We start from the raw sequence: 22,571 nt of genomic DNA, 5'->3' as shown, positions 1-22,571 counted from the left end.
AGCTTATTCTTGCTCGGGGGTAATCTGATGGACTTCAATTAGCCCTGTATTTGCTCGTCACTTCTTTCTAAGCTTACTGTTTTAACAGACAGAGATACACCACGCTGTTTCCTTCAGTGTAGCGGCCCCGGACATCTAAGGGCATCACAGACCTGTTATTGCTCTGTTTCGTGCGGCTAGGAGCTGCTTGTCCCTCCAAGAAGGGTGCAAGGTGCAGAGAATTATGCACCTATTTAATAGGCTAGTCTCGTTCGTTATCCGAATTAACCAGACAAGTCGCTCCACCAACTAAGAACGGACATGCACAACAATCCACCGAATCAAGAAAGAGCTCTCAATCTGTCAATCCTCCCAGAAATTTAAAATGCGAAACACCATCGTGAGTGCGCCCACCACATCCGAAGACTCAGCACGTTTTCATTTCCCCTGGTAGCACTGTCCCTTGGACAGCGCCTGATCGGAGCCGACCTCTAAATCACACAGGACAGAAGTGGAACGTTCTTTTCTCTTTTTTTTAACCAGCAACCACGCGAAGGACCCACGGCTGCAGCCACAACTGCTACAGCACGTCCGCCATTGCCGACGCCGAGATGTTTACATCCGCGACCCCCTTTCCCCCCTTGAGGAAGCGAAACTTACTATAACCTCCTCTCCCACCTTCACACCTCCTTTCCCATGCGCAGAGACCGAAATGCGCCCACTTGCAAGGCGCATTAGTTCTTCGTTGCATACCGGAAAATCTATCATCTATTCATCAGTAAACATGTCCTCTAAAAATCGCCCGAGGAACTTGCTCCAAAATGTGCAGCAAAGGAAGACTCTTCTGTTGCTGGCTGTAGGGTCCGTTTGGCAATGAAGACAATGGCAAAGTGAATCATGATGAGCCATGCTAGTTCTGAGAAAAATATGCAATGCCTGTTTATTTACACACACACACACACACACACTCACACGCACAGAGAGAAACAAATGACCAACAAAACACAACAGGTACACAAAAGAACATGTGCTTATATAATGTGGGCGACCAAACAACCGCCTACTCTGAAAACAAGAGCCAAACAAACTCTCCTATTGGAAACCCGAGCCTTCTTACGTAGCAGGTCGCAAGTAGAAGGAATAAAATCGAGAGGCTATCCCAAACAATGCTGCGTTTGTTCATCACTCCACAGGGAATGTTAGTAATGACGACGACAGACCAAGAGTTACAAATGCTCCTACAAAAGTAGAAGAAATATAAATCGACTTTCTAGAAAGAAAAAAAAAAAGAAACAAGACGAGCGAAAAAGATTTGACGTTAAATTGCATCGTCATCATCTCATGTTATAGAAAAAAAAAAGACAATGTTGCGTGTCATTACAAAAACATGTCGCCGCTTGAGCATGAAGCCTGTTGGACCTCTGCTCCTCTGTGCCTCCGAGAGGGCCAAAAAACAAACTAAAAACAGTGCAGGCAAAAACGAGAATACATTGCCGTAGCATCAGCCTGTCCTACTACGCTGCGTTCGAATCTTGCCGCCGGTGCGAAAGGTCACGTTGACTGGGACGACGGATCTCTGGACTAGCCAGTCAGGAGCTACATATGCAGGAGGGGAAGAAAGAAAGGTTGGTATTAAAAGACAACGTCCAGCTTCCCCTCCTTCCCCCCCCTGGCTTCCAAGAGAGGAGAAAGAGAGTGCGTTGTGATCCCAGAAAGTAAAGTGGAACCTCGGCAGGAGGGGGAGGGGCGTCATTCGAGGAGCGTAAGAGTACGATGGTAGTCCCAATTGCATGTCGTAGGTCGTCCCTGCGCATCACGCGATGACCAGCCACACCAGGAAGATGCAGGCTACCCATAGGAACACCTGGGAGATTATCTGGTCCTGGCGGTGCTCCTGGCTACCCATGGCTGCAATGGAAAAGAGGACAAAATCATACGGTCTGAGAAATAGGCAGAAGGCTATGCTCTTGAATGTGTCGCATACGTAGGCACGAAAAACAGAAAGAGACAACAGAGAACTTTAGTAGACCGTTCCAACAACTCCGATGACGATAGCCGATCATGATACAGTGAATGTGCAAAGGTGCCGGTGGAGTATCGGGTACCGTTAACGAAGTCATTGGATTGGTCTCCTTACACTCCCTAATGAGCCATCCCATCCATGTAGCTGTGCTGTAAGGAACCCACAGAGAAAGGCTTAAGTCAACACTCATGCCTTACACATTGGGTTCAAATGACACTTGGCTTCAAACTAATGACTTTCCTTGCCATAAGAGGAGGCAGAAAAGGGCAAAGGGTAGATAAAAGTAATCAATAAATAAAATGTTTCAGAACCCCTGCACTAAAAAAAGAGGGTAGGGTGCAGATAGCACTAAAGTCTGTATCGTACATGAGTTTAACACCATCCATTTAGAAACCCTTGCTCCCTATCTGAAGCTGTTGCCTCATTCCTTCCTGTAAGACCATAGTGGATTCAATACCCTAGTGTGGCACTAATTAGTCTGTTACCGAGAAAACTCTGCTCCAGCCAACACAAGTACAGTCAAATATCATTAATTCAAACTCAAAGGGGACCAAAAATTTGTTTGAATAAAGCAAAGCTTAACTTACCAGGAGTTTCCTCCCAGAGAGACGCATAGGATGGGACCAGCGTGTTGGTTTGAATTATCCGCAAGTTTGAATTAATGAGAGTCGACTGTATCTTGACTCTCTCCTTTAAAAAAACTGTGATAAGACTTAGACCTTGCATGTTTCAAACACTGACACGAGCGAGATAAGCGTGCTAATATGTAAAGGCCACCGAGCAAGGATCTTCTTTGTTGCTGTGTAATCTAAAGAAATAGAAACAGTCAGTTTATTTTAACCTGTCCTAGCTTCGCAGAGCTTGCTGGTCCAGTCGTGGGAATCACCGCAGAGTGACAATGCCGAATGCGACACATAGTTTGAACTCGAACACTGCATGAGTGCTCGGCTTGGACTCTGCTACAATCAACGTCTCAGCAGACATCTGGCTCGAGGTTCGAATTCAATCATTGCAGTGACAAAAGTCACCGAAGTTTATGCCCAGGGCACAGTATGTGCTTTCTGCACTGTCATCCCAAGGACGTGCTTGCAACCAGCATCGACAGCATGCACCTTCCCACTGGTCTAACCATGCGTCAGTCCGCAAATCAATCTCGAGAACAAAGATTCTTGAAAATAGTCACTCTTGGATGGTGGGAGGAATGGAATATATGACATTCCAAACAGATCTCGAGACAAATATTGTGACATTTTCGAACTGCTTTGTAAAGAGGAAGGTTTCTCTATCTATTAGAAAAAAAAACAATTCTAGTTCAGTCTATCAGTGTCGCTTTCGAAGAGTAAACATTTCAGTTGAGGAGAAAAAGTGCCTCAAATTGAGGGTTTATCCCTCAATGTGATGGATCGAGGAGTCTCGCTCTAAACAAGACCTGGCTGCAACATCTTGCTACAGTGCAATCCACTGATAAGGCGTGGGAACCACATGTTCCCTGCATCCTTATATAGGCCTAGCTCAGGCAGGCCGTGAGCCACCGTTGTGTCGGGGCGCGTCCCGGATGCGAGGCGAGGCCGTATTCCCTTGTGAACAGCTCTCCCTCGCCCTTCTCGGGTGATCTGCCCCCTCAGGCCCTTCATACTTGGTCGCGTCCGCCCCTAAAGGGTGCCAACCTACTTCCGACCACCCCGGCCGTTGCTTCCATTCCTACAGAGTTTATAAGACGGCCAGACCAATGGCCCAGGAACTACTCTCGCTGGGGGAGGATCTACACGATCGAGACTTCCTTTCTCATTTTTACTTTTCACTGTCAATAGAGACAGCGCGGACACCGAGTGGTGATACAGTCAACAGAGACAGTGCCATTATTTCAGATTTTGGTGGCCCTCGGATGAACGTGTGGCGCATCCGTGAATAAAGCATGTCATTACCTGAACCCAAGGAACCTATTGAGTTTCTACATGGTATCCCTAAAGGGGAAACCTACAAACAACACCACACATATCGATCTACTGCTTATAACCATCAGTTTCTAGAGTTTCTGGACAACGATAATCAGTTATAACGACTGAATTTTCGGGTTTTCTCGTTATTGTTATAGGCGGATTGCACTGTAATGCGTCAAAAGGTGACTCTAAAGGTGAGCGACAGAAGAACTCACTTGGGGGTGGGCGTCCATCGCCGATATTGAATGTGGATGCAAACAGTCCGAAAGGGAAGGCGCCGATCCCGAAGGACATGTGGAAGCCATTGTCTCCAAAGCCAAAAGAGGTGAAGGACTGGAGCAAGAGAGACACACAAAAAGAAGCCATTGTCGGAAATACTAATTCAAGGAAAGTCAAAATGCACCAAAGTAGGAAGAGAGTTATGTTCACAGGACTGATTTTCCACAGAGAGACTACAATTCCTCATGTAGGGACTGCAATTTTTGCTAGAATTAACTGTATATTCGTCATTCCTTCATATGCAACTTGGCCAGACGAGTGAAAGAACCCTGGAGAGCTACAAGTGCATGCCTGCAACTTTGGCTAAGCGACTAGAATTTAAAGGTGCATAAGGTGCATTACACAAGCACATGCAGCAGAATGTCTTTTTCAGAGCTGCCAGCTTGAGCTCATATGCTTTACTAACACTTATTTCTATCAAGCTCAACAACATACCTATAGGCCAACTATGGTAGGCCTTTCAGTACAGTGATGGGATAAAAGGGTAGCCTTGCTCAAGTGCAATGCTTCCACTTACTTGTCTTGTGCATTCGTATGGCACTCCTTCAAAAGAAGCTGAAGTTACTCATTAATTCCGAGGCTGCTGAAGAAGAAACGACTGGCTACAAAGCGGCCTGCCCCTTTCACTTCACTGAAGCTACGACTTTAAGCAACATCCGGGTTTGTTTTACTTATGTCCTGCATTACTTGCAAGTCCGTTTTTTTTCACAGGCAGGTTTTTTTAGAGCGCAGCTCTTAGGGGCCCGTTTCCGGCTTGAGCGGCGTCGCCGTCGCCGTCGCCGTCGCCGTCGGCGTCGCCGTCGCCGTCGGCGTAACCGCGCGGTGCATCATGGGAAATGTCCCATAATGCACCGCGCGAGCCCCCCCACCGGGGTCACGTGACCTCGTGGGGGGTCACGTGACCCCCCGAGGTCACGTGACTCCCCTGAGGTCACGTGACCCCCTCCTCAAGGTCACGTGACCCCCTCCTCGAGGTCACGTGACCCCCCGAGGTCACGTGACCCCCGCCGATGTCGCGTGACCCCCCGATGACGTCATCGTCACTGATGACGTCACCGGCATCCTCATCGTCATCATCACTGATGACGTCACCAGCATCCACATCGTCATCGTCATCATCACTGATGACGTCACCGGCATCCACATCGTCATCGTCATCATCACTGATGACGTCACCGGCATCCGCATCGTCATCGTCATCATTACTGATGACGTCACCGGCATCCACATCGTCATCGTCATCATCACTGATGACGTCACCGGCATCCCCATCGTCATCGTCATCATCACTGATGACGTCACCGGCATCCACATCGTCATCGTCATCATCACTGATGACGTCACCGGCATCCACATCGTCATCGTCATCATCACTGATGACGTCACCGGCATCCGCATCGTCATCGTCATCATCACTGATGACGTAACCGGCATCCCCATCGTCATCGTCATCATCACTGATGTCACCGGCATCCACATCGTCATCGTCATCATCACTGATGACGTCACCGGCATCCACATTGTCATCGTCATCATCACTGATGACGTCACCGGCATCCACATCGCCATCGTCATCACTGACGACGTCACCGGCATCCGCATCGTCATCGTCATCATCACTGATGACGTCATCAGTGACGTCACTGATGTCGTCACCGGCATCCGCATCGTCATCGTCATCATCACTGATGACGTCATCAGCGACGTCACTGATGACGTCACCGACATTCGCATCGTCACCGTCATCATCACTGGTGAAGCCATCAGTGACGTCACTAATGACGTCATCGGTACCCGCATCGTCATCGTCACGGATGACGTCATCGTCACGGATGACGTCATCAGTGACGTCAGTGATGACATCATCGGCATTGGGGGTCACGTGACCCCCAAGGTCACGTGACCCCCCCCCTGGTTAGTTTACCCCCCCCCCCGTGCCCTTCCCTCCTCCTCCTCAAGAGCTGCGCTCTAATTCGGCGTTACAGGGAGTTGTAAGCGGCTTTCATTTTTTTTTCTTAACATTTTTTAGGGGTAATGCATTGTGTTTAGTAGGGATGTCATTCCGATAGATCTAGGTTATTTTGTAAGTTAATATTTTTGACTTGTGAAATCCTGCTTCGAAGATGAGTCTTCTCAAAAACCGAAAACCTCGCACAACCTGGTGGCCACTATTGATCCTGTGGCCTCTCTCAAAAACAATCAACGTGCATGAAAGGTATGGTGTCATTAGTTCAAAAAGGAGGAGAACCCAAAGGTACCTATGTTCGGTTGAAAGAGGGGACAAACACAGCAAACATAAAATTCTACCATCACATAGCGACGGCTGTAGCACCAAATTAATATAATGACAGCAGGCCACATGCACATTTCTTGATTTGACAGGCGTAAATTTCTCTGTTCAAGTACACCTGAAAACATGGCGAGTACTGTACAAAACTTTAAATACAGCTAAGAAATGTAGTAAGCAATGGAAGGGACCCGGAGATTATATGACATGGTCATTAGCTTGTTTTTTTTTATATTTCTCGATAACATAAAGAAAGTTGGCAGAACAAGAAAAAGGGCTTGCTTTAGATTGTGCTTTGGTTGCAAGCACTGTGTTTTCCCAACGTACAAGTTGCTTTAATTTTTTCCTCACGTCAGTGCGTTTTTAACTTACGTCAGTGCGTTTTATACAAAGATGCGACTTGTATCAATCTTTTTCTACCAAGTATGGACCTTCACTACAGAAGTTTGCCACACGGGTTATATTTCTCATTCGATTCGTGGATGAAAATATTGAAATTTGGGAATTTTCAATGCATTTTCACCATGCCGACAATGCAGATATATAGGTATGGCTTACACAAAGATGTGACCTCTATACCTGACTTATATACCCGCTTTTTTCTGAAAACAGTCATTTATAGGGAGGCTCCGTTGAAAATTGGGCGAGTTGGTTATGCATAGTTACGAAGAGGAAAACAGCGCCAAAAGTATGGAGGACAAAAAACGAGGAACACACAGACCGAGCGCTGACTGACAACTGGTTTATTTCTGAAAAACCTTGTTTGTCTGTGTTTTTATGTCGGTAGGTGGTTTTCCAGAAATAAACCAGTTGTCAGTCAGCGCTCGGTCTGTGTGTTCCTCGTTCTTTGTCCCCCATACTTTTGGCGCTGTTTGCCTCTTCATTTATGGGGGGTGTAACTTACCCTACTAACTCGCATAATGAACGCACCCCCCATAACAGGTATTAATATTTGGACTTTTTTTTCCCCCTTGCATATTGAAAGCACCTCCAGTTTTCGGCTCCGCGAGTATCGAATTGCATCCAACTTAGCTAGCCACCAAGTCCACCAAGTCAATTTTCTTTTGCCACCAAGCAGTCAGACCAAGTCAAGCCAAGCCGCTCTCGTAATGGCTGCAAGTATGTAGTTGTGGAAGTGATCAACCGTGAAACCGAGCGATGCATACATTTGACGAAGCTTGGGTCGAGGAATTGCCCAGCCCCGGACATTCTCCGACTATCGGATACATTGATGTCAATAAATACGCCGTCACCTGTGGTCCGCTTTCGCAGAGTGAAATCATGAAAGTGGTTAGGCCTAAGAACGATCATGTTGCTCTCCGTGCTGAGTGAGCTTCGTGTAGGGCGCTTTTCCTTAGGCAAAAGGCATGCCGAAAGCGCCCTAAAAAGGTTCGCAATTTATAAAGCATGGTTACTGCGGTGTGGCACACCCTCGAACAGCCGTGGGTACATCTCCATCAGCGAAGACATGCCACAGTACCTTGCCATGTCACATTGGCACCTAATATGACATTTGCACGAAGTATGCAAAAATTTACCCCTCGTAATGAACACACTCCCCAAATATGTGTCAATTTTTGGGAAAAAAAAGTGTGCTCATTATGCGAGTAAGTACCGTATACAAAAGTGTGACTGGTAGACTGAAAAATGTGGTACTTCTACAGCGAGACCACATAGCTTGTCTTTAATTTGGTGTCGCAGTGACTTAAAAGCAAACAGAATTATAAATCTGAAACTAGAAAGCTTCTTGAAATCTAGGCTTACAAATCTATCCTGTACTCCCCGATTGCATGCTCGATGGTTCCTCAAAATATCCCCAACAAACCGCTGCCACCTTGCAATGGCAATTCAGTGAGAAGACTTCCGAGGGACCGACGACACAAGCATTTGTTGAAGGATATGACAAATGAGCAAATCAAACAAAGCGGACATCTCAGAAATTGGGATGCTGCTAACCTTACTGAAACAAGCACCAGCACCAAAGCCCGAATCTGTGGGCAAAGGGTCGCACAACAGCATTGGTAAAGCTTGTTTAAATGAAATCCATAAAAAGACTGGCATTTGCACTTACCCCAGGATGACTCTCAGGGTCAGATCTCTGTCCGGGCGGTCTTGGCGGCAATTTGTCCCTGCGTAAACGGAAGCACCATGAAACACTTGACGGCATCAACAAACGTTTACCTACGAGGCCGTTTTCAAAAAAAGGAGTCCATGTAATAAGCTCATAAACAAACGTCCTGCGTACAGTTCTTACACTTTCATAAATCGAAAGATGATAACGGCAGGGAGGTCCCTTAGTTGTCCCACCTCCAGTGCGAGCTTCCACCTTCTAGAATGCACGGCCAAATCGCGGCAAAAGGCAACGAGCGTGTGCCAGAAGCCGGGCCCTTGAAAGAAACGCTCTGCCTTTCTCATCTTTCCAATGACTATAAAGAGTTGCACCACATACGTACTCGGGCAAAAGGCAGGCAATTGGATAGGGTAGGGCAAAGCACCCGCCCCTCACCTGGGGTCCTGCTTGGAGCCTCCCCTGCCGTACAGGGGGATCACCTTGTCCCTGCTGATGCCGGCCTTGCAGACAGGGCATACCTGCCGGTTGGGCCTCGTCTCCAGCCACTGATGCAGGCAGGGCCAACTGGAGAGAGACCGCGAAGGCAAAACCCTGAGTTAGACGCCTAACAGAGCACTGCAGACAAGCCAGTTTTCAAGGACGGCCAGCGTACGGGGCGGCTCGTGTGAAGCAATAAGCGAGAGCAGTCTTCGCGTGTTTGCAAGTTTTAGTGAGCCGGCTTACGACAAGAACATACACGAGTGGCTCTCGAGCAGTCTTAAAAAATAGCCGAAGAGGTTCTCTAAAAAAAAAAATACGAGCTAGAGGCGAATTGTTAAGCATTTTGGCCCCACGAATTCAAACACTGCGAGCATTTGACCCAAAACATCTAGCTAGACGCGAGAAAAACCAAACAACCACCCAGTGGATGTGACGTACCCGGAGGTTTCAACTACCTCCCGCGTACCGCCCGTCGAAGAATGCATGCGGCATTTAGCGTGAGAGTCGCCCTCGTGCAGGCACCGCACGGGCATTTTACATCTGGGATGCCAGCCGGATTGCCCTTCCACCTAAAGTTTCTGCGGCACTTACGAAGAAGCAAAGAGTGCACATGTGTAGGCTGATAAGCGTTCAAGGTGAGTAAGCGCTCGCATGCCTCGCTGTACGCAAGGACGACGTGGCAAAGCCACCACCGTGAGACTTAGTCAAGGCCTTAGACACTACACCGCACCCGTAGGCTACTGTGAAAACAAGTGCAGGGATGCACTAACTACACAAACAAAAACGCGAGCCAACAACTGCAACATTTCGACGACATTGCAAAGTGACTGACTGAAAATTTCTAGGATGTTGCGTTGCACAGTGTCTCGCGTGAACCACAACCGACCCCACACACAAACAGCTAGCACCACACACATTCTCATGGGCATGCTGCACAAATTGATCGGTCGCACCGACATGTCCATTCTTCGCTCAATAACGTTCTCTTCTACGTGCCAATTCACATTCATGCACAGCATGATCCTGACCCCGAATGAGTTTCATCCTAACGCCCAGGATGGGACCGTCGGCGCCTACACATCGACGACGTTCTCTCTCACAGGCACATTTCCACCGTCAAGCAGCTGCTGCTTGCTTCGGCGTACACTTTGGCTGCCCCATTCTAGTGCGCAAAGGCTTAGGGCGCCGAGGGAACGGGCCACTGAAGGCGAGAAAGTGCAGGTAACGAGGAGCGCAATCCTGTGACCCCAAGGCAATAGCGATTGGCCAAACGTGCAGTCAATAACAGTCGACCGCAACTGTTATCGATGAAAGGGCGAGGGTATCCCTGCTGTACTCACCCTCTCCTGGCGCCAAAGCCACCCATGATAAACGCGCGCATGCTCCGTTCGTTTTCGGCAAAACAACACTTGCCCGATACAACAGGCCCAGTACAGCCAACGCCGTAAAAGGCGAACTGCAACCGCGTCTTTGACTGCTCGGGTAATGCTTGCAGAAGGCAGGGGAATGTTGAGATCTCTGTGTAATAATATGTCAAGAATCCTTCCTCTTGCTGAGCGCACTGGGAAGGAGGGGCCCTGATGCTCTTTTGAAAGCGCTGTTGTGGCTACTTGGCGCATCAACCTGAAATATAATTTTGGTATTCGTGATCCTGGTGGCCAAATAAAGATTTTGAGTGTTTTTTTTTTTTTTTTTTTTTTTTTTTTTTTTCAAATACGAAATTGCTATAGTTTTTTTTGACTACAGGCAGCCAGCCATGAAGAGGGGATGAGCATCTATTGGGTGGGAGAAAGCATGGCAGAAGCCTTTGGGTACTTGTTTTGTGATGTGATGTCTCCTGGTCTCATGTTTATGCTATGTTGAAAGTTCAAGAGCTTGCCTGACTTCTTCACTGCTATTTGTAGCAGTGAAGAATTGTTTCTCTTCTGTGTGATCTCTCTCTCTCTCTCTTACCTTCTCTTTCCTACGAACTCTCGGTCACAATAAGAAGGTGATAGCAGCTCAACAATGCTTTTAAACAAAACTTTAAACAAAACACGCGGACCTGACGTCACGCAGCTGCGGTGGCGCTGTCGACGGCACAGTGCCCCCCATGCACAGACGCAACGCTTCACACGAATTCGGTTTCTGTGCACGCACAGTGCCCACACCTGGTGTGGGCAAACGCCGGCTTGTTTGTAAACAGAGTGTCGGTCTATACTTTCACCAGCAGTTCCTTTAATCTGCTGCTTATGTGTTCCATGCAAGTCAATCCAGCTGAGAGAATGTGTGGTAGATGTGCCCAAGCAGCCTTCTTAAAGAGGCCCTTTAACAATATTCAAGCTTCTGCATATTTTTATATTACCTCATTAGTGGGTCGGGCTACTTAAGGGGCGATGCAACAATTTTTGTACTTTGCGCAAATACCACTTAAAACGGACCCCTGACGTTAATGACCAATGAAACACGCATTCGTTTTTCACCCCACGCAATAGAAGTTCAAGAAAAAATTAAAGAAAAACCAGCACCGTTCACCCCCTCAACTCGCAGCCAGAACAAGCAGCCACGTGATCTGGAGCCGATTATATGCCGCCAATGTTGATCATAGCCACGCGCTGGGGTTGGCGAAGCACAGGACACGCGCTGAGTCAGACATTGTTATGGCTCGGCTATAGTCATCGCTGCAGCGATTGGACACGAGCCACTACCCGAATGCATGTCGAGGCATCGATTGTCACGAGCCCAGATTGAATGCGTACGCAGTCTTCGCGTCCACTGTGTGAGCAGCATTTGAATATCGTAACCGCAAAGCTCGACGACGCATTCCCGGGGATCGTACTGTTGCCATTGTCCCCATAGCTCCATCATCAAATTTCGTGAAGGGGCAAAAGGCGGCTTTGGAAGGAGAGACTGAAAGAAAAGTTCCGCTTTCATCCTTTGAATTCCGCCACGACGAAGACGCTTCTTGGTCAGTGGTGTTGCGTTCGAGCATTCTTGGGTCCCACTAGTGCCAGGAAGCTGGTGTAAAGTAAGAAATATTCATACCCAATGTCGCTGCACAGTCCCTTTAGAGGAAAAGTAGGAGCCACAAAATATTAGAGCATGATATTCTAGCTAGTGCTTCTTTTTTTTTGTGTTGGTTTCCACATCAGTGCGCTGGATTGGGCAAGTCCGCGCATGCTATCGGCATTACCTCGAGAAGCCTCGTAGGCCTAAAGTTTGAAGCTGGATAACGTGCCAAAGGTAGAGTGGAATAAAATTCCGGACGACCTCATGTATAAGTTACGAATGATCATGTGCTAGTCGTACATGTTGGCTGCCGTTCCCGCTCAAAACAAGAAATGCTAAGTGTTGACTCGTGCAAACAAAAGCCGGCCGGCGGATTTGTGCCAAGCGATTTTAACGGGCACGGTACTGTGATCTTTTTTTGCCAACATTTGTGTTACATCTGGGAGAAAATAAATGCTTATTTGAACTCGTTATCCCCATCATTTTCTTCTTTCTTGAACCTGTCACAGCGCAGCTAACCCCCGCACAGCTGAGGAAAAAATGTGGAACAGAGGCACTAGACCGCGCTGGGCTGTGTGGTCGGGCTTTTTTCAGCGCAGAGGGACCAGCAGGGCGCGGCATAGTGGAACCTACGACGAAGAAAGGAGATATGGCGACAATGTGTGCACGGCCTTGGTGCGGCAGCCATGAACCTGACCCGCAGCCAATCGGCCAGCCGCTTTGCTCCATAACTCAATGAACTGACCATGATACATCACAGAGCTAAAGTGTTTTGCTTGTTTTCGTGACCCTAATTTGCTCGTAACTCTATAAATAGATCACATTTCCAGAAAAAAAATATTTTCCTCCGTGTTCCTATGTTCGATGAGCTCCATCTCGGCATAAAGTCCAAACCAGTCCGAAAATCATTTGAGGCCCCTTTTAATTCATCAAATTCAAGTATGCCGTGGCGTTAAGGTATGTGCACATTTTTACACCAGACACATTGTAAACCTTGCAAAGTTTGGATACGATAGGGTTTGGAAAATTCCCAAGATTTTAGAGGTTCGACCTTGGCCGCTTGGAAAGTTACGAGCCTCTCAGAGGTTGGAGTTGGCCAGGTTCAAATGCTCACAAAAAATCCAAAACACAGCAAATGCAGCAAAAAGTTCAAAACGCTCAAATGTTGCAAAGAAGTATGTTGAACCAGTCGACCTGGCAGGTAGAAAGCCAAATGACGTGAAACATTTCAAACTTCTTTTTCTTTTTCACCTAAAGACCTCCGGTCCGGAGAAAGCCGGTAGCATCCTTACGCAACACGCAGGTGAAGTCGGCAGCTTTCTTACCAGAGCAGGTTTGTCGATTTAATGCAATGAAGGCCCGGGTGACATATTTTAGCTACACACTTCCCTTGCTTGTGCGTAGCTTACTCAGATTTTTTTTTTCCTCTGGGGGTAGCCCCGGCAGCATATCAACCAGGGCCATTTTAGCTGCCGACGGGTCGACTTCTCGAGCGCCGCCTCATTCAACGTTTGAATAAAGACAGGTTCATACAAAAATCGAGTACCAGACGATGATCCCTTTGTGTCGGACACCGTCGACCACGACGAAAAAGGACTAAAGCGATCTGGAAAACACCGCCTCCGCCACGGAAGAACATGGGGTGAAAGTTTGTCGACGCTGCGTCTGGCGAGATTTCGAGTTGGAACTACAGGACACGTACAGAATTTTTGATGCAAAATTCAGACTTTTCAAGAATTTCAAGGGCATCAGAAGACAAAATTCAAGGAAGGTTCAAAGAAATTTATTCATTGACAGGAATTAAGAAATAAGCTCCTTTTGGGCAAGAATTTCTCGTTCTACAGCAGCTATAGCTACTTCCGTTTCTTTTGCTAGTCGGCGAAAACTGATAGCCTTGGCCAAAAGTGTCAAGACATTCTCAGGGGTGGAACTCATGAAATGTACTCGGGAGCAGCCACGAGAGCAGCTGAAACAGCCGTTTTAGAGCAGGTTGGGAGCAGCTAAAACTACATTCTGGAGCAGGCTAGGAGCAGCTCAGATCAGTTTGCATTGCACTTCAGCTTGTGTCTTAGACAAGCACGGGAACAATTTCAATTTTGCTTAGGAGCAGAGATGAACATCAGTGGTTAGGGACCCAGGCAGATGGGATAACAGTGTAATAGATGCGAAAACTTGAAACTTTGTGAGCCTTAATGAGAATCAAAAAGTTAGTACCTGATGTTTCTGAAGATAGCGTCCTTAATATTTTCTTAGTGGCTTTCGGCTGCTCAAAATGCAAACCAGCACTACTCATCGCACAACCCGCACGTGATTGACATAGTAATTATATGTGCGAACCACGTGACGAGCGTAAACAACGGACATGCAGTTGCACGGAGGAGCAGGGCAACAAATTTCGAGCTTATCCTATTGTGCAACTCGATATCGAAGCAGCAGGCTACGATTAACGAAGTTATCGTATTTGAAGCGATAAGCAGGAGCAAGGTTAAAGTATGCCGAGCAGATAAGTAGAGCTGCTGGCCGGCAAGGTAAGAGCTGCTGGCCGGAGAGGTTTCGGATCGGACCGCGTTTCAGTCCTATCAAATCACGATTTATCTTGCGAGAATGCGGTTCCAACTCCTAAGGATGAAGTACTAAAAGGAATCTTTTGCTCATTTCCTTTCGACTGGATGACGTCCGGATCCCGGGCCGCAGAGCCTCATGCAATCTGATGCTTAACGACTCGACCTCACCTCGGCCGACTTGCCCTACCGCTTATGGTTGAATAATAACAATCCAGTCGCAGGTGGTGTAGCACTTAGAATCCGAGTTTGTTTTCGCGCGCTTCCGACTCGGGATAGACAGGGGGAATAAACACAACAAAGGATTGCAAGGCCGACCAGGCTAAACGCCCTCATTGTTGTCAATCGAGACGATAGAAACCGAAACTAAGACGAAATAAAAAGTTTTTTGGCGCACGTTTTGCGATTTGGCGCATAATGGCGCGAGGTATTGGCTGTGGCGCAGTTTCTGCAACATGGCGCAGGATGGCGCAGACACATGCGTCTGGCGCAAAATGGCGCAAATGGCGCAGCCGTTCCACTTCTGCATTCTTCGCCTCAGCATCTTCTGAGAAGCAATCCGCCGACTTCCTCAAGAAGCAATCCTCCAGCTCCATTTCAACTGCTTTTCTCTTTAAAATTTTCTGCTCACTGGCAGCTTTTTCTCTTGTGCTCTTCGAAGTATGCAGCATACTTCTGCCTTGCTAGGAGTACAGAGGACTTTAACTCCTTCAATAGTGGAATGCTGAGCAGGCCACCGTGGTTTCTGATAGTGTAGCAGATAATTTGCTGAGAAACATCTGCTTGTTAACACTAAAACCCCTTTCGATAGAAGTCTGGCCATGACTGAGCAGAAGGAACAGCCTTAGTACTTCCACAGTGTGGAAAAGGAAGTGTTGTACTTCGTCAGGCGCAAAAAAAAAAACTTATCAATAAGCTCTTGGCTTCTTTTGTAGCCTTGCAGTTCATGTCGGAACTCGTGACAAAAATTGACACACTGCCCACAAACCATGTCTCTATGCGCTCAAAAAGAAGGTTTGCATTGATAAGGCAATTCAAAACAACTCTGAGCTTCCCGAGGCATTTTTCTGTTTTCGACATTTCTCTGGGATTAAAACAGGACAGCCCTCGAACAATTGGGTACTTGAGAGGACTTTTTTCAAGAAGCTTCAATGTCATTTCAACCAGAAACTTGTGATGCTCAAATCTAAACTCAAGGATGCATTTAGGGCTCGCCTTGCTGCTTTTTAGTATTTTCTCTGCTGCACGACCAACGTCCAGTTTTTCCAGTTGTGCGTAGCTGCCAGGACCCTTGGGATCAATTTGTAGCAGCTTGGTGATGCTTGTAGCTAGGGTGATCAAAAAACACTTCCATGAACACTCTTTTCCATGTACTTTTCCAGGTGCTTCCACAATGACAGGGCCCTCTCAAGGACATGTACGTTCTCCACCCAACGGTGGGGAACAAACAGACGGGGAAACACAAAGTGTTCTGTCTCCGCAACGAGATTTTCTCGGCAGGCTGGTGCATCATAGAACAGCGAGTACAAGCTCGATAGAAAGCTGTCAACATGCCAGTTTGTAGCTTGCAGCCCTGTTTTGTATGCGTTCTGCACAGTGTGCAGCCCACACGATCCGACATCCAAACAGTGTACTTGAAAGTTGTTCCTGCTGAAAGTGCTGCTGGAAGTCATGAAAAAGTTTCCCATTCACATTGGGGCCATCCATTGAAAGCTGCGTGACCTTGTTCAACAGAAGAGACACGAGGCCCTCTGCCAACTTCTCAAAAAGGTCAGCTGCTGTGCTATGACCCAGAAGTGATGACGTAAAGTATTTTCACTTCACCGCCGTTCCAAAGCCGCACATGAAGGTCCAGCTGCTTTTTCTGAAAGTACTCGTTCAATGTTTTGTCGAAGAGCACCACAAAGTGTTCAGATTTTTGAATCTGGTCCTGCACTTGTAAAGCAAAAAAATGGCAGCAGTCCGTGGCATGTTATGTAAGAACACTTCTTTTCGCTGCAGCTGAAGCTTTCCGCAATTTCGCTATTGGGAAACATTCTTTGGAAAACGTTGCCAAGGTGCCTACAGGAGTTGCAGGAGTAGTGAGAAGACGCAGCCTTCATTGTCCACAGAATCTTGGCTTCAACAACCATTTCGTGCTTCCAATATCCGTGTCAAGGGTGCCTGTGAGGTTCTTGCATTTGCAAGCTGGTGCCTGGGCGTATCTGGTGCCAAGTCCGATGCTGGTAGATAAGAGGTGATAGATGAGCTGGAAGCAGCTGACTCGGCTCAAATGACTCTTCAAAGCGCTTTCACCCATTGTGGCGACATCAATCGACTTTCAACAGATCGCACACTTTGCTTGGAAGGAGTCATTCGTATCTGGTCTCACCCACTCATCTGGTCTTTGTGTTCCAGCCCAGAAGGCTGGAACTTGCACTTTCCACCCGGCATTTCGGCTTTCAGTCCCGACTGAAAGTGTCTCACGCTCACCAACACGATCCTTAACACTCAACACAAAGCAAAAATAACAAAAATGGCGAAGGATAAAGCCAATGCAATCCAAGGCGTCCCGCCTTGGATTGCATTGGCTTTATCCTTTAGAACAAACGACACGCCATATTGCCAGACGACGCGGCCCCATTTAGGCATTTGTTGGAAGATTTTCAAGGAATACAAGTGTTTTAGCCTCAAGGGAAGTACTCAGTTCTGCAGCTTGCATGTTTATTCGATGATGCCAAGAATACAACAACCCCGTAGGCACACTCATGGCTGCTTTTATACTGATAGCAGCCGCGCTATCTATAGGTTAAAGAGTGACGTCACAGTTAACCGACACATGACATTAGATTCGGACATGATGACACAACATTCCTTCCCCTTTAGAAAGTTTGTGGAGTCTACGGCTTGTAGCGCTCTGGGGGTCGGCTTGGCCGTGTGCTGCGCCGAGGCAAGAGTGGAGAAGCCGGCGGAGCTTCCAGTCTGGAGGCCCGGTTGTCCGATGGTGGGGCATTGGGACCAACAGTCACAGCACTGGGCATGCTGCGGCCTGGGTCAGGTGCCCGTGGTGTCGCGGCTCCGTTCTCTGCTTGTGCCGGGTCATGGTCGTCAGGTGATTCATTGTCAGTTGTAGCCGTATCGGTCTCGATGTCCGAAAACTGCTCCAGTCGGTTAGGTGTCCTCAGGTCAGCCTGAAATGATCTTGGCCGCAGGTTGTCAGCATGAATGTACCGCTCTTCCCCCCCAACCCAAACCAGATACGTAGCTGGGCTCACACGCTTGCTTATTGTGCCCGTCAGCCATTTGGAATCTCCGGCCCGTAAGCCTTTTATTATAACTTGGTCACCCTCAGTGAACTCTCTCCAGGGCCCCCGGTGCTGGTCTGCGTATTCTTTGGTTCGCTCGAGTCTCTTTTTCATTCGTTGCTCTATGTCGGGGTGCAGCAGACTCAGTCTTGTTCTGGGCCTCCAGGACAGGAACAGCTGGGCCGGAGTTTCATCGGTTGTCCCGGTGGGTGTGTTCCTGTAACTAAATAGGAACTGATCGACGCGATGTTGCAGAGACTTCGCATGGCCGCTTCTCTGCTCGTCCAGCACTTGTTTAAACAAAGCCTTTTTCACGGTTTGTACGCAGCGTTCCGCGCTGCCATTGGAGGCGGGATGGTAGGGCGGAGACTTGCTGTGTAGGACGCCATTCCTACTCAAAAAGAGTTCGAAATCTGCTGATGTGAATTGAGGCCCATTATCGGTCACTACCTCTTCCGGTAGCCCGTATGCCGCAAACACACTGCGCAGTTTTTCCACGGTCTTCTCACTACTAGTACTGTTCATCACAAACACTTCAATCCATTTAGAATGGGCGTCCACCAGCACAAGAAACCATTGCTGATCGCGATACGCATAGTCTATATGCACTCTCTCCCATCTACGCTTAGGCCAACCCCACGACAACAAGGGTACCTTGGGCGCAGCATTTTGCGACAGCTGACACGTGACGCACTGTTTCACTGTTTGCTCTACATCTTGTGTTAGACGAGGCCACCAAACGTGGCACCTGGACAACATTTTCATTCGCGTCATCCCCGGATGACCTTCGTGCAGCATCGTCAAGACGCTACTTCTGAGTGACAACGGAACCACTACGCGATTACCCCAAGTTACACAATCTTGATCGACTGACAGTTCGTTACGTCGAACATAGTAAGGCGCTAGCAAATCGTCTGTAACTTTCGAAGGCCAGCCGTTTTGTGTGTAGAACAGCACTTTCGACAACAACTGATCCCTTCGCGTTTCCCGTCTTATCTCTTTTGCAGATAGTGGAGCTTCGTCTAGCGCCGAAAAGAACTGCACGCACTCTGACTCATCTTTGTTTGGCAGCGGTAGCCGTGAAAGCGCGTCGGCATTTCCTATATCACTGGATTTTCGATACACCCAAACATAGTTATAAGCGGCAAGCAGCAAAGCCCAGCGCTGCACGCGTGCTGCTGACATTGCAGGAATCGGCTTACCATGTCCCAGAATTCCCACCAGTGGTTGATGGTCAGAGTAGATGCAAAATTTTCGGCCGAAGAGGAACTTGTGAAATTTTTTTAAACCAAAAACCACTGCAAGCGCCTCTTTTTCAATGTGCGCGTAGCCTTGCTCCGCCTTGCAGAGCGTCCTAGACGCGAAAGCGATGGGCCTCTCCTCAGTACCAACTTTATGAAAGAGTATCGCGCCGACGCCGTATGCCGACGCGTCACATACAAGACCGAGGTCCTTTTCGGGATCGTAGTAAGTCAACACTCGTTCGTGCGTTAGCCACCGTTTTGTTTCTTGAAACACTTTTTCCTCCACTACGGTCCAATCCCAACTGGTGCTGTCACTTAGTAACTGGTGAAGTGGCTTCAGCTCTGCTGACATGTTCGGAACAAATTTCCCGTAGAAATTTAGCAGCCCCAGGTACGCTCGCAGCTCTTGTTTGTTCTGGGGTTTTGGCGCCTCTTTGATTGCGCGTAGGTTTTCCTCGGAAGGCCGAATCCCATGTTTATCAATTACGTGGCCCAAGTAAGCCACCGACGTCTGAAGAAACTTGCATTTTTCTTTTTTTACTTTGATACCGCGCTCCTTGAACCTTGTCAGCACGCTTTCCACTTTTCGATAACATTCTTCCGAAGTTTCTCCGGCTATCAACACATCATCAAGATAGCATGATACTCTGTCAAGGCCCTTCAATATTTCGTCCATTACAGCCTGAAAAATAGACGGTGCACTCGTGATGCCGTATGGAAGGCGTGTATACTTAAACAAGCCCATATGCGTGTTTACAGTTACAAGAGACTGCGAATCCGGGTGCAGTTGCAGCTGCTGGTACGCTGTAGAAAGATCAAGTACCGTGAAATATTTGCACCCGTGTAGCGTTGCAAACACGTCTTCCATTACCGGCAAGGGATAGTGGTCTGTTCTGAGATTCGGGTTCAGCGTCACTTTATAGTCGCCGCACAACCTCACTTTGTTGTTCGGCTTAGGGACAACGACCAACGGTGTTGCCCACTCACTCTGCTGAACAGGGACCAGGACTCCCGTTTTCACGAGCGCATGCAACTCTTGTTCTACTGACTCCCTTAAAGCGAATGGTACAGTTCTATGTTTACAAAAGACTGGGGTCGTGTCGTCCTTCAATACTAATTTAACTTGACTGCCCGCGATTAATCCCAGCTCAGGCTCAAACACCTCCGAGAATCGGTGAACCAGCCCTGCCACTTGGTCTAGACTAACCCCATACACGCTCATCCAGTCTAGCCTCAACGCTTCTAGCCAATCGCGGCCCATTAACACAGTCTCGCATTTCTGCGGCGTGCGAACCACTACAAGCGACAACGTCATGGTCTGCCCATTGTGCTCCACAGGTACAATCAACTTGCCTAATACCTCCAAAGGCACGCCCCCATAAGTTTTCAACTTTAGGCGGCAGTTTGAGAGAGACAATCCAGGCCAGTACTGCTTATACACCTCTTCAGGCACAATGGAAACCGAGGCTCCCGTATCAACTTGCATTGTCACCATTGTTCCCGCCACTCGAACTTCAGTAGTGTAACCCCCTTTTCTAGCACTGCAGGAGCCAATGTTGTACAGCCAAACTTTTTCCTCACCACTACTGTCGTCCACGGCTTGCACCAAACGGGACGTTGCTTTGCAGGCCCTTGCCAAGTGTCCCACTCGTCTACACGCTCGGCACTTGTACTTCCGAAACGGGCAACTTGACTCGTGATGGGGTGCTCCGCAGCGGAAACAGCCTGACGCCTCGGGCCTCTCAGTGTTGACTTCCATCGTCGCCTTCCTGGTAGCCGCTCCGACGTTCCTGTTTGGGCCTAGACGTTGGACGGCGTTCACCTCTAGTTGTTCAGAGGCTGCTGGCTGAAATATCTTGGTCTCTGCTCGTGCGAGTTCAATGCTTCTGGCAATGTCGCATGCCGCCGAAAAAGTTAGAGTTTTCTTTTTTAGAAGCTCTGCTTGGGCTGCCTGGTCCTTTAGCCCCGCGACAAAACGGTCCCGGAGTGCTTCATCCAGGAACTGCCCGAACTCGCAGGTGGCCGCGAGCCTTTTTAACTCAACCGTGTATGTCGCCACCGTTTCCTTCTCGAGCTGGGCCCTCCGGTTGAATCTGAATCGCTCGGCGATTACCATCGGCTTCGGAGCGTAATGCTCCCTGAGGACCGCGACCAGATGCGCATAGTCCTTTTGTTCTGGCTTCACTGGTGTTAACAGCGTCTTCAACGTGCGGTACGCTTGCTTCCCGATGGCCGTTACGAAGACCGAGACTTTCAAGTCGTCGCTCACCTTCGTTGCTCGAAGATAGTGTTCCATCCGCTCGACGTACGACTCGAAGTCTTCCTCCCCATCTTCTATGAACTGCTCGAACCGGCCGCCGCACGAAGCCATCCCGTGGTCCTCGGTCAAGGCGCTTGGGTTTTTGCCGATGACAGTGCTGGCTTCTGTCTTCTCGGCTATCTCATACTCGTCGCCACTGTTTTAGCCTCAAGGGAAGTACTCAGTTCTGCAGCTTGCATGTTTATTCGATGATGCCAAGAATACAACAACCCCGTAGGCACACTCATGGCTGCTTTTATACTGATAGCAGCCGCGCTATCTATAGGTTAAAGAGTGACGTCACAGTTAACCGACACATGACATTAGATTCGGACATGATGACACAACAACAAGGATCGTTTCAACTTACAAGGATATTTAAGGACCCTTAAACTGCTTTTAACGAAATCCCGTGTACTCAAGGTTTTCAAAGAGCTGTACGAACCCTGACGCTATGTCACGCAAAATTGCCCTATGCGGAGCGCTAGTTTGTCCGCTTCTCTTACAAAGGTTTTGGTGTCGTCAGAACGCCGAGGTCTGATTGGCTTTGATTGAAGGATAATGGGTTGACCTCAAGGCAGCTTGCTTATGGGTCTACCCACTATCCTTTAATCAGAGCCAATTAGAGCTCAGCGTTCCGACGTCACCACAACCCTTGCAAAAGAAGCCGACAAACCTGCACTCCGCATAGGTTACGGCTATGTCACATGAAACCGCCCAATAGGTTATGGCCTGCAGAACCGGTCCCAGCTCACCAGAACAGGTGCCCACAAAGGCTCACGACGGCGTCTTTGGCCGTGTCCAGGCAGATGTTGCACTCAAAGTTTCCGTCCTGGCTCGGCCCAGTGTTGCCCTCCTCGTTGCTCGTGGACGCTGAGGCACCCTTGGGGTTTTCCGAAGTTGCCACCATGCTGGCACTATCACAAAAAGTGAAGCAAGGTGTTACCATACTTTCCGGGCCATAGTGTGCGAACTGTATGTACACGCTGAAAAGTCTAAATGTTACGCGGTGCAGACTATCTATGGGTGTGGACTATGCAAGGATTTGTTTTTCAAGGTTGTTAATCGTGACAAGATGAGAGAGATTTTGAGAGTGACAAAGTATGTTAGTGATGATTTATGTATCATACAGGTTT

At 48.3% G+C, this 22,571-nt stretch overlaps 2 protein-coding genes across 2 annotated transcripts in view; both read right to left on the bottom strand.

Moving 5' to 3' along the window:
* Positions 1–893: 893 nt before the first annotated feature.
* Positions 894–22,571, bottom strand: part of LOC8044133 (E3 ubiquitin-protein ligase RNF185) — a 36,309-nt gene continuing 14,631 nt past the window's right edge. Inside the window, exons 2-6 of the mRNA XM_002416619.4 lie at positions 22,191–22,352; positions 9,015–9,143; positions 8,580–8,637; positions 4,158–4,275; positions 894–1,887 (exon numbers count right to left, since the gene is read on the bottom strand). Of these exons, the coding sequence (XP_002416664.1) occupies positions 1,793–1,887; positions 4,158–4,275; positions 8,580–8,637; positions 9,015–9,143; positions 22,191–22,345 (555 nt within the window). The 5' untranslated portion in view covers positions 22,346–22,352 and the 3' untranslated portion in view covers positions 894–1,792. The remainder of the gene's footprint in view (positions 1,888–4,157; positions 4,276–8,579; positions 8,638–9,014; positions 9,144–22,190; positions 22,353–22,571) is intronic.
* LOC115325130 lies at positions 17,961–21,764 on the bottom strand. The gene is made up of 2 exons (XM_029985832.4): positions 20,718–21,764; positions 17,961–18,115 (listed from the first exon to the last, which is right to left on the bottom strand). The coding sequence occupies exons 1-2, from the start codon at positions 21,505–21,507 to the stop codon at positions 18,036–18,038; spliced, it is 870 nt and encodes a 289-aa protein (XP_029841692.1). The 5' UTR covers positions 21,508–21,764; the 3' UTR covers positions 17,961–18,035.

The sequence above is a fragment of the Ixodes scapularis genome, unplaced genomic scaffold (genome assembly GCF_016920785.2).
Source record: "Ixodes scapularis isolate PalLabHiFi unplaced genomic scaffold, ASM1692078v2 PGA_scaffold1__304_contigs__length_218370807, whole genome shotgun sequence".
Taxonomy (NCBI): Eukaryota; Metazoa; Arthropoda; class Arachnida; order Ixodida; family Ixodidae; genus Ixodes; species Ixodes scapularis.
This window is presented reverse-complemented; position numbering and strand designations above follow the sequence as displayed.